This window comes from Pinus tabuliformis, chromosome J (assembly GCF_031772625.1).
Source record: "Pinus tabuliformis cultivar Carrire ecotype Pingquan chromosome J, CPIR1, whole genome shotgun sequence".
NCBI classification, from domain to species: domain Eukaryota; kingdom Viridiplantae; phylum Streptophyta; class Pinopsida; order Pinales; family Pinaceae; genus Pinus; species Pinus tabuliformis.
In genome coordinates, this window is record NC_142295.1 from 1,200,730,726 (window position 1) to 1,200,742,835 (window position 12,110).

General features: G+C 35.9%; 1 protein-coding gene across 1 annotated transcript in view; it reads left to right on the forward strand.

The window, feature by feature from the left end:
* LOC149231433 (uncharacterized) overlaps positions 1 to 12,110 on the forward strand; it is a 293,700-nt gene that overhangs the window by 195,579 nt on the left and 86,011 nt on the right. The window contains exons 7-11 of the mRNA XM_089376297.1: positions 4,972 to 5,073; positions 5,208 to 5,297; positions 5,422 to 5,496; positions 5,598 to 5,630; positions 5,918 to 5,998. Coding sequence (XP_089232423.1) covers positions 4,972 to 5,073; positions 5,208 to 5,297; positions 5,422 to 5,496; positions 5,598 to 5,630; positions 5,918 to 5,998 — 381 coding nt within the window. The remainder of the gene's footprint in view (positions 1 to 4,971; positions 5,074 to 5,207; positions 5,298 to 5,421; positions 5,497 to 5,597; positions 5,631 to 5,917; positions 5,999 to 12,110) is intronic.

The following is a 12,110-nucleotide window of genomic DNA, read 5'->3' on the forward strand; positions in this document are numbered from 1 at the left end:
CTGCCATATGCATGCTGCCTTTCTCTCCTCTCTCTGTTGCGTCCCCCTCTCCTCCCATCTCCCACTGCTAAGACCTATGTCGAGCTCCTCTTGCTGCCGTCGATGCTCAACTCTTGCCGTCGTCCAAGCTTAAAACTGCATGCAAAGCACTCAACGATTTGATTCTTCCCTTTTGTTTAGTTTATGTGTTAGGGTTAGCAAATTTGACTTTTTCATTTATTATTTTTTTTTTAACTTTGGTTGAATGATTCGATGTTTTATAAATAATAAAAGAATAAAAAAATCTACTTTTTGTTTAGGTTTTATTTTTAATTTCTTTTCCTTTTTTATTTTTGTTTTGTTTTATTTTTTTTTACATTTTTCCATTTTTTATTTTAACTTATGATTTTGATTTTTATTCTCATTTAAAAAACATTTAATTTTTTTTAAAAACATTAAAATATTTAAAAATTTAAAAAAAATTGTTTGGTGACTTCAAAATTGGTAATAAAATAAATCAAATGCATTACTTAAGATTTCACGTTTAAAAAAATTAAATTTTTATGCGTCCTACAACCCATTAATTAAATTTTAAATTTAATTAAGTACTTTTGATTTTTTTAGTCACATTGAAAATTTAATTTCTTCATTTGCCACATTAAATTAATTGCCTAAGGAATAATTAAATTGTTAATCTGAAATTCCTTGGTGTCCTTTCGTGGTAGTGATTTCTCTATTGTCAAGTGCGATTGATGTTTTAAAATCATTGACTATTGGAGAATGATAAACTATTCTAGGTCTGGGTTATTAATGAAAATCATTTTAAATATGGAATCATTGCTTAGCATTTAAATTTCATATTTTTTCACAGGATTTAATTGCTAGATAAAGCATTGAGCATTTGCATTGTTCATGATCGTCATCTTCATCACATTTGTAAATTGGTCTGGATAACTTGTATTTTCTATGGTTAATTGAATATAAAGGAACTGGTCTATAAGTATTCTTATCTTGTGGTTGTGTCTTATCTTAATCTATCCATGTTAGTTGACCAAGATTACTTCTAATTTCATGAAGCTGTCCATCTTTAAGTCTCCTAGATCATGTGTTTCACAAGCTATCCTTATTCATTCACCCCAAGGACTACCCCCCTTGACTTGTCTAGGGGAGAGTCTAAACAGAGTGAGTAAGGATTAGAGTGACAACCCTTACTCTAAGCGTTGTCACGGGGCCTAAACACTTTGTGTGACAACAGATTCCAAAGCAGCTACCATTTTAGCAGTGACTTCATCAGGGCAATTTTGACAACATCCCACACCATTCCCAAGAATTCTAGCTAGGTGGTATTTTAACCTATTTATGCCTGCATACATTATGGCATTACAATAATTGCACTTGACATGGTGGTCATTACCGGAAATGAGTCGTTGACCATGTGTCCATGCCGATCACGAGACTTTTTAGTACCCTTTGGTGGCATGGTGATGGAATCTGGAAGAAAAATATTAAATTTTTAAAATTTAATTGATATTCTGGAATCTGCAATTCTAAATTCAATAATTTAAATATAATTTTTTTAATTGTTTTCTTAGTTCTATTTGAATTTTATTTTATTTTAATTTTTTGTTTGGACTCTTGTAAGCCCGTAGGCCTTGTGGCTAAGTTTCTTAGCCATACAGGGCCCGTGTGTGGCTGAGAAACTCATCTACAGGGTATGCAGGCTGAGGAGACTCTCCTCCCTCCTCAGCGTGCAAGCCTTGTGGTTAAGTTTCTAAAAAAAAAATAAAAAATTAAAAGCCAAAAAAAGTATAAATTGAAAACCTAGAAAACATTCAAATAAGCAATCTAAAGTTTGTTCATGAAGCCTACCTGTTTGTGATGAAGTTGGGTCTGATCTGATGAAGCCTCCTTTAGCCTCCTCCAAGAGCTCCTTCACTGTGCAATGGAGTCGCTCAACACTCATAGAAGTGAGTCAAACACTCAAATGACAAGTGAATGATAAATGGAAGGGAGAGAGGTGCTTATAAAGCATTTTCTTGCCTCCAATTTCCCTTACCCTGCACCTCATCTCCAAAAAAAAGAAAAAAAATTGCAAATTGAGGGTCAACGGGTTGAATAAGGGTCCGATACGGGTCTAATGGCAAACCTATGTTGCATGGGTTCCTGAACCCGGGGGTGGGGTTCTCGAACCCGTCTCGGGTTCTCGTCCCCAAGTATTGGATTCGGGTTCGGGTGCTTCTGAGAAGAACCCATAAGAACCGGGTTCTTCTATGAAGAACCGGGTTCTTCATTTAAAAAAATTGGGTTCTTTTGTCTTGATGGGTACGGAGAACCCTGATGATGGTACTTGAAACCCCAAAAATCAGGTTCTTTTGGGTTCTTTGGGGTTCATTTTAGTTTTTATTTTTTATTTTTTAATTAATTTAATGGGCTTCTCCTAATATTCTAGGTAGTTAGTTCTTCATCTTGCGATAGGAATTGGAGTACCTATGCCTTTATCCATTTAGTAAAGAGAAATATGTTGGGCTCAAAGAAGGTAGAGAACTTAGTGTATGTTCATAACACACTTCGTCTCATATCTCGAAAAGACCCTGGATACAAGGAGGGTCCTTTCAAGAGATGGGACCAATACACAAACGATGCTATGTGTGTGGACGAGGAGATACAACTAGATGGCCTTATTGAGCTACCTCCAGCTGTTATGGATGAGCAAGAGACTCAAGATGAGAGTGATCCCTACCTGGAGAGCATGTTAACTGAAGATCTGAGTGATGTTGATGACATGGCTTGAGGAAGCCATTGTTCACTATTAGATATTTTTATTTTAGTATTTTAAAATTTCCCAGTTCTTGTTTGGAGATGCCTTAAGACAAATTTTCAATGTAGTATGACAATGGACATATATCATGATTCTTATTAATATGTAAACTCCAATTTGCACTTAATATCATACTAGAAATTTTGAAATTTCATTGTGAATGTTGAATGTTCAATGATGTGCATGTTTAAATATTTAAAGTTTAAATCATAAATATTTTAGTTTTCTTGTTTAAAGTTGAAAAATATACAAATTCATATATATTATAATTTAGAAAATATAATATATATATAGATACCCCCGACGAACCCCCGCACCCTGTTTTGAAAAATGACGTACCCGTACCCGTCCCCGTCCCCGCACCCATACCCGTCCTCGAACCCACATTTCCTGGCAACATAGTGGCAAACTCTTCGGTCCTCTACGGGTAGCCGGGTTCAATACGGGTTTGTGCGAGTACAGGTCTAGGCCATGGGTTTTATGCAAGTGACCTGTCTCACTATAGAACCCGCCAAGACCCGTGGGTACTGCGGGTTGTATACGGGTGGTGCTACACTTGTTTGTACAACTGTAATGAACTATGCAACCTGTTGTCTTAAACTGTGTGCTTCCTAGGAATGCCTCTTCCTTGGCCTGCCTGCACTCTCTCTCTCTCTCTTTCTCTCTCTGTTTTGCTCAAATGCTCAAGTGTGTGAGAAAGCCTATGCCTTGCCCTTTCATATTTTTAATGGAAGATTTATTTTTAAGATTTCTATTAGTCTAAGTCATGGATGAGATACAATTTTAGACTCAACTGCTAAACCTAGGACTTTCACTCTCTTACTAAAGTGAATTACAAAACATAATTACTTTTCATCCCCCCCCGACCACAAATCTCTTGAATTACGTCTTGCATGCTCACATTGAACATGTGTGAAAGTTCTTGACCAAGCTATAATTTTCAACATTCGAAATGCAAGGAACAAGCCATCTCTATGTATATATCTCATGTGATGTTAAAATCAGGTTTGCGAGGGAGCGGCTCCCCTCGGTCTTGCAAAAATAATTCGCTCCCTGGTTTTTTCACAATTTTTTTTGTCACAAAGACGTTTCAAATGCAATTTTTTTGAATAAATAAAAGTTTTTGAGTATGACAACCTAATATTCAAGCTTATGTCCCTAGTATTGATATGCAATTCATGGTAATGTTAAAAATTTAAGTAAAATGATAAAAATGGAAGATAAAAGAGATTGTCACTTTTTAAAAGTAAAGTAAAAGTGACATTCTCTTTATCTTCATTTTTATCCTTTTACTTAAATTTTTAACATTACCATGAAATGACTCAAGATGTTTGAGAGTGGTTCTGACCTCATTGGATTTGATATGGAGAAAGTAGAATTTTAGATATCACTCAAAATCCAACAAACTTATTAGTTTTTCAGGATTGGGGGGATGGCATGTTTCCATTGGATTTTTTCATGTTCTAGGGTATGAGACTCGTATTTAATCAAGAGCACCAAGCTCTCTATGTACCTTGATGTTAGTGACATTGGTTGTCGAACTCCTCTATCATGACCCTACTAAAAATGTACCCATCACTCAAACAAAATCTTGACTTGACATGCTACATTTTTTCTACTTTATGTTAATTGCTTAGAGGGTGATATTAACGACAAAGATCCCAATATAGACAATGATTTTGATGATATGTAGCTATTTGTTGTAGCGTGATTTTTTTGGATGCTAAAGGCCATCTAGTGCCTATTTGCTGATATATTTTGAGTTCAAAGATGGATTGCACTCGATGCTATTTTGGTTATGTGCACCCTTACATGCTATATAAATGAGAACTTGTAACATGTAGACGTGGTTGACGAAGATTATAACTTCTAGATGATTGATGTTATATGGTTTAATCCATGTTTTTATGCTTTTTATATCTAATTCATCATTCTACATGCTGTTGTTGCCATATATGCATCAAAATATATAAAAATATATATTACATAAAAATTCGATCCCGATTCGCTCCCGACCTTGGATCTTTTGAAAACGTCACTCCCCGCTTCTGCTCTTGCTCCCAAGTAACCTTGGTTAAAATATGGTTTTCATAGAAACTGGTAAATGCAATTTGCGAGGTTCAGGCTTCTGAGTACACTGAACATATATCTGTATTTGTTGCTTTGCTTGGCAGGGTTTATCATTTACAGATCTCATGTATGTCACCAAGAGAAATATGGCAAATGTTGTTTCAAGTTTCAACAAACAGTTGGATCAAATCTCAGCGGTTATTGCGGTACGTGTAAATTTCACATTTCTTGAAAATATACATTGCTTGGTTTCCGTCATATAGGATGTTATATTTGCACGCTTTCATTTTTGTGATAGGTGGTATGTTAGAGTTCTCAGTTGCCATGGGTTTGTGTTCAGGCAACAAAGAAGCACTTGACACAGAGGATTGAAAATTTAGATGGCAAGATGGATGAACAAAAGGAACTGTCTGCACTAATTAAGAATGAGGTATGTTTGTGAAGTGCAACACATAATTCTTTGCAGTTTATTTATTTAGTATTAGTTGGTTAATTCAAGAAAAGTATGGAAACATGCAGATTTTTTATTAATCATCACAAATTATCATGGTTAGGTAGTTGATGTGCGTGGGGACCTCACACAGATTGGGTTTGACATAGAAGCAATCCGAAACTCGATTTCTGGCTTGGTAAGTTTCTACCAAGTGCAGGCACATCTCACACAATTTGTTATTGCTTATTGACTATCAGCATATACTAAACGTTTATGGTTTTTTTCCACGTCCAATAGGAGGGCAAGATTGGTACAATGGAAGATAAACAGGTAATCCTAGGTTTTCTTTCAAGATTATTTTCCACTATCTGTATGATCACTTAGAGTTCTCAGTTGCCACGTGTCTGGCACAAACTACCCTATATCTTGCCACGCATCCACCTCCTCTTCTTTGTATCTGCTGCAATACAGAAATGAATTTATAATGTTGGGGAAATTGGTGTTTTATCACCCTTACTGTGCTATGGAAAAGCAACTTTTATGTGGAGAAAACACATTTTTTGTAGTTATCGATATAATGTTGTGTCATGATGTTTAACCAAATATTGTGCATGTAGGATTTTGCAAATGCTGGGGTTTTGTATCTTTGCCATTTTGTTGGAGGAGCAAATGATGGTAATATGGCGAAATTTTTACAGGTTGATCTCAATTTTCCAAGGATGCTTTTTATATTGTTTTTTTTTGTAGAATATTCTTGGGATAATTACAAATATTAGAGTATATCTGTAGTTATAAGATGTTGAATTATTGATTTCACTTGTGCTTCCTTAATATATATATATATATATATATATATATAGGCTGCAATTAATTTGTCTGAATACTCAGGACTATTGAAATCTATATATGCCCACAGGCAATTAAAGAAGCAATCTTTGTGCTTGCCTAAACCATCTAAAGCATTTTAGAAAGTCAATATGGATATGAGGAGTTTTGTTTAAACACTTGCAAGATTTTCTTTACACAATCAGAAAGGTGGCAGTACTTAACAGGCACTGTCTGTGAGTTTTCATGGACACCTTTTCACTTAGTGTTTGAGTTGAAGTATTCTTGTATTCCTGAAATTTGTTTTCTTGGGCTTCAGGGAAGCAAATCTCTTTGAATGATATATGTTAAATATAGACCTATGACCAGAGTACTCTTCAAGGAAATTATGTTTTGATAACCATTGACATGAGAAAGACTAGAATAGGTTATAAAATATTGTAGGATTTTTCCTAGACTAATATTTCAAATGAAAATCACACTTTAAAATCACTTGTAACATATGAGGATCATGAATAGGAGTTATACACAGTTGTATTGTTTCTTAATGTTTGAAGACATTACATATATTAAAATGAGGACTGTTACCACAAAATCTAACAGCCTAGTGCAAAGCCTCACTAGGCAACCTAGGTCTTAGGGCAATGAAGAGATCAGCCATCACTGTCATCTCAGTGGTCTCTCTCATGCTGTTTTGTGATTGGATGTTATCCTCACAAGGAAGGCTTCCTTAGCAAGGCTTTAGAGGATAGAGGGCCTAGGGTTATCAAGACAAGTAATTCTCTTAGGATTTTGCTATTAACATCACCTAGGAAGTTAATTTTTAGGGATAGATTGTTCTCTGCTGCAGATAATTGCATTTTTAAAAACTTTTTCAACATTTTTATATTACATTCATCCCATAACATCATTTCATCATTAGCATCTATTTAGAGAGAACAATAACATCAACAAAGCAGAGGGACAATAAAGAACAATAGAAGAAAAACATGCATAATAGAGACACCAAGATTTAAGTCACAGACTAGGGAAAAACCCCACAAGGGGAAAAACCCAACCAAATTCTTCTTCTTAGATATTCATCAATTGTTCAGCTAAGATACAAAGTACAATAAGTATGAGAGACATCTTTTTACGTCCAATACATTAGGCCTCCTAGGCCAGTTTAGGATCATACAAGATCCTCCTGAGTTGGCAGCAGACAAGAATTAAAGAGGCATACACAAACCTCCGAATCACTCTGTCACATGTATCTGTCACCATAGTCATAAAAGCACACCACTTCACTGTCACTGTTAGAGCAATTGCTGTAATCACTGTCATCCAAACAGTACTGTAGACATACTGTTGTCACTGTTATATCAAGGTCACTATCATGTCAAGGTCACTGCCATATCAAAGGTTATTGTTATGAAAATCACTGTTACATTTCAAAGGCACTGTCATATCAAGATCACTGTTATGCCATGTTCATTGCCATATCAAAGGTCACTGTTGTGCCAACTTCACTGCCATATCAAAGGTCACTGTTATGAAGATCACTGTCACATATCAAAGGCATTGCCATGAAGAGCAAGGGCACTGTCATATCAAGATAACTGTTATGCCAAGTTCACCGCCATATCAAAGGTCACTGTTGTGCCAAATTCACTACATATCAAAGGTCACTGTTATGAAGATCATTGTCACATATCAAAGGTACTGTCATGAAGATCAAGGGCACTGTAATATACATTGAGGTCACTGCCATTAAGACTACTATAGACATATCGTTAACATTGAAGGCCACTCTGCCATATATCATAATCACAACCCTACTGTTGAATCATCATAAATAATATTGGCAAGTTTAATTGCAAACATTGTGAGCCACTGATATATATATATATATATATATATATATATATATATATATATATAAGGTCACTCTGCCATATATCATAATCACAACCCTACTGTCATTGTCATACGTCATTCGATAACCTGCTAGCTACCATAAAAGTATCTTGTCAAAAGTTACTGTCATGGGTTCAATCATCATAAATAATATGGCCAAGTTTCATTGCAGACATTGTGAGCCACTGATATATATATATATATATATATATATATATATATATATAAAATTGGCAACTAGGGCCAAATTCCACCTTAGGACAACTCATGATCGAGATGATTATTGCATTGGATTCCTCTTTTGGAGAGGTACAATTTTGGCTTTCTGGTTAGGGCTGATTTGTCTGCTGATTTCACTGCTGATTTAGCAGATCTATTTTGGGCTTATATTTGTACTCTCTCTCTCTCTGCGCTGAACTATTGAAAAATAATAAGACGATTTGATCAAAGGGTTTCCCCACATTAGGGTTTGTCCCTACCATGTGCCACATCTTGTGTCCTCTTGTCTTGGCTTGTCTTATGCATATGATTTTATGTTCTGTCTGCATTAATTGTCAATGTTTATAAGTTAATGTGATTGCTACTGGATATAATTGGAATTTGTCATTGGGCTGCTAAAGGAACATTGAACTTTGAAGTAAATTGTCTTAAGCATAGAACATAACATTGTTTTCTAAATTTAACAATATATATATATATATATATATATATATATATATATATATATATGAACACAAAGACAAAATGCGAGCCTCAAATAAACATATACAAGTCATTGAACCAAGGTTACTTGGGAGTGAGAGCGGGGAACGACATTTTCAAACACTCCCAGTTGAATCGAGAGCGAATTTTTATATATTTTGATGCATATATGTCAACAAAAGCATGTAGAATGATGAATTAGATATAAAAAACATAAAAACATGGATTGAAGCATATAACATCAATTATCTAGAAGTTATAATCCTCATCAACCACGTCCACAATTTAGTAACATACAACATATTGAGTCTCATGATTGATCAATCTTAAAGTTTCAAGCTTTCAAAATTCAATATATAACATTTATCATCATTGATCACTAAAATTGTACTTTTAACCATTACCATTACCAAGTAACCAAACTATAACAAAAAATATCTAACATGAAATGAAATGTTTCAACTTTCAACTTTCACGAAGCATCATATTCATAGTTCATTACCAATACGTTATAATTGCCAACTTCAAAATTCAAACTTAAATTGTCATATATTGTTTATAAAAAATATCATAATAAATATGAAAGAGTTAACAGTTATAAAAACTACTAGAAACTAGAAAAGACAAGTATCTATTATCTACTTCTTCCTCTTGTTGCCACGAGAAATGTCTAATTTTTGAGAAGGTCATGGTGGTCTACTACTAATAGGAGTCTCCTCTCGCATAGTGGGATGACCAGAACCAAAAGTCACATGCCCTCCATGTGAGGATGTAGATGAAGGTGGTGGCAGCAAAGGCAAAGATGTTGGAACTCGAGCACTGCTACTGGATGGTGGGGGTGGCATGGCTGGTGTTGCTTCATCATCATCTCTTTGAAGTTTTGTTTGCAATTCTTCTAGATGTAGAGCACCGTCCTCCAAATTATCTTACTCTGGGTTGTTGTCCTAAGTTTTGTATGATGTATCCTCACGAGCCCGATCACAATAATGACTCAACAACCTCAAGTTGTAGTGCTCATAAACCAAGCTATAATGACTCAACAACCTCAAGTTGTAGTGCTCATAAACCAAACTATCTGCCCGGTTTTCATTGAGTCTATTTGTTCTCACGTTATGGATGAAGCTGTAGGTGCCCCAACACCTCTCTACACAAGAAGTATTCACAACTTGCGAGAGCACTTTTTTTTCTAGTTTTGGCAAAAGTCCCTGCCCGCCATATGCATCCCACCATGTGATAGCATCAAATCTGTCCCTATCTTCCATTGCATGCAAAGAACCAAACACTCCAGTGCTTGTGAAGTATCTGCCTAATTCAAGACATAGATTAGCACACTCCTCCCTGTCAGGGACCAACTTGTCTAACGCTTCGATATATCCATGTTGTACCTCTGGATCTGTATGGGGTTTGGCATTAACCCCACCCCCAAGTGTAGGTTTTCCTAACCAAGATGGAGGGTAGTATTTTGGCATAAGGATGTACGCCAAGGCATGTAGTGGAACATCAAGCTTATTCTACCGTGCACACACACATTTGTGAATAATATCATACAAGTTCGGGTCTTTTTCCTGAACAATATCTTTTAGTTGCCGTAACATGTTATCCATCTGCTCATACACCACCCCAATCACTGGTGCATTTGTATTTGCAAAACCAATCATGTTGTAAATGGGCTTGACAAAACTTCCCTCACACTTGCCCAAAACAGAGCATCAAGAGCAGTGTCCTCCACCTGTTCAAAACCTTGCTTGTCAATTAGGGTTGGAGTCCTGTCCTTTTATACCTGCCAGTGTTGAGTTGATACCATTCTAGCCAATGATTCTCTTACCTTCAAAAGGCGCTTGAAGGTGAGGTAATAGCTAGCAAATCTAGTCTTCAGAATCTTCAACAACTCCAAACTTGAATGACTGCAGAAAATCTCATGGGTATTGTTATGATTTGTAATAAATTTTATCATTTTTTCCGTCTCTTGTACAAATCACCAATCCATTTGTATTGAGGGTTTTTGTTCTTAATAATATAATGCATTAAAAGGTTCATTGTGTGAACCAAACACCCAAACCAAAATATGTTGGGGTATCTATCTTCAATAATTGCTTCTGCTGCCTTACAATTAGAAGCATTATTAGTGATGACTTGGATGACATTGTATGGGCCAATACATTTAATTGTTTGAAGTAATGGTTTTGCAATGTTGATGGCGGTCTTGAACTTTTCCGAGTAATCATATGCTGAAAGGAAAATTTCACCACCTTTAGACACATCAAGAACACTTATCAATGGCTTGCCTTTTACATTTGTCCATCCATCGATACAATGGATATCCCATGCTTATTCCAATAACTTGTCATTTTACCCAAAGCATGTGTTATTTTTCTCTTTCAAGATCAAGTCCCACAGTTCTAGCATTGTCATACCTAGGGCTCTTGTATCCTTTGGGGGCACTTTAATGGCGGAAACCATTTCATGCCAATAAGGTGAGTGAAGAACATTGAATGGTATTCCACATGCATAGAGAAACCAGATTTTTTTTGAATTTAGATCATTCCTACACCCTTTGTCAAGGAAATCTGATATGGTTCTATGACTTTAAGGGATATTTGTTCCTATGCCTCTATATCCACTGCCATGGGAGGATGTTGATGGAGTTCTTTGTCTATGTGACTGTGGTCTATCTTGTTCAAAGTCACCCTTTGATCTTTTAGATTTATATTGTGCTTCCTCCTCTTCCCTTATGTATTTGGCTCTTTGTTGTGCTGTCACACTTACACAAGTTTTGATTTGTATTTGTTTACCTCCATCCCATTGCATTGGCCCGCAAAGTTGCTTTCTGACACGGGTGTATGAACCTGTGTAATTGCTTTTGCAATGGAGACATGTAAATTTAGTGGTTCCACCCCCTTTCCCTACTTCAAGTCTAGTAACAAATTTCCACAACGGGGTTTGGGTTGCTTTCGTTGTTGTGCCCTCATCTCCAATCTGCTTTTCCTCCTCACCAAGGTACTCCTCCTCTCCAGGGGTTTCCAATCCACCACTATCCACTTCTTCATCATCTTCATCATGATCAACTGCCTTCTTCTACTCTCCAGCACCTTAATAACAGAAAAAGGAACCAACATCAAGAGAATGCCAAACCATATAGCCATGTTTGATGTTTTGATTCTTTGAAATTTGGTGTAGTTATAGTTTCTTTCCTTTAACAAAATGGAAGAATGGGAATGGGAAAGAGAGAAGAGAACATTTTCATTTAACAATTAACATATAAAAAATACAAATGCTAGATTAGAGTCAAGATCCTACCTCTTTGGCCTTCAATCCCAAGCTCCAATCTCCCTTGCAAGCTTCTCAAGCTCCCAAGCAATTCTCTAAATCTTTCTCTCAATCTTCCTC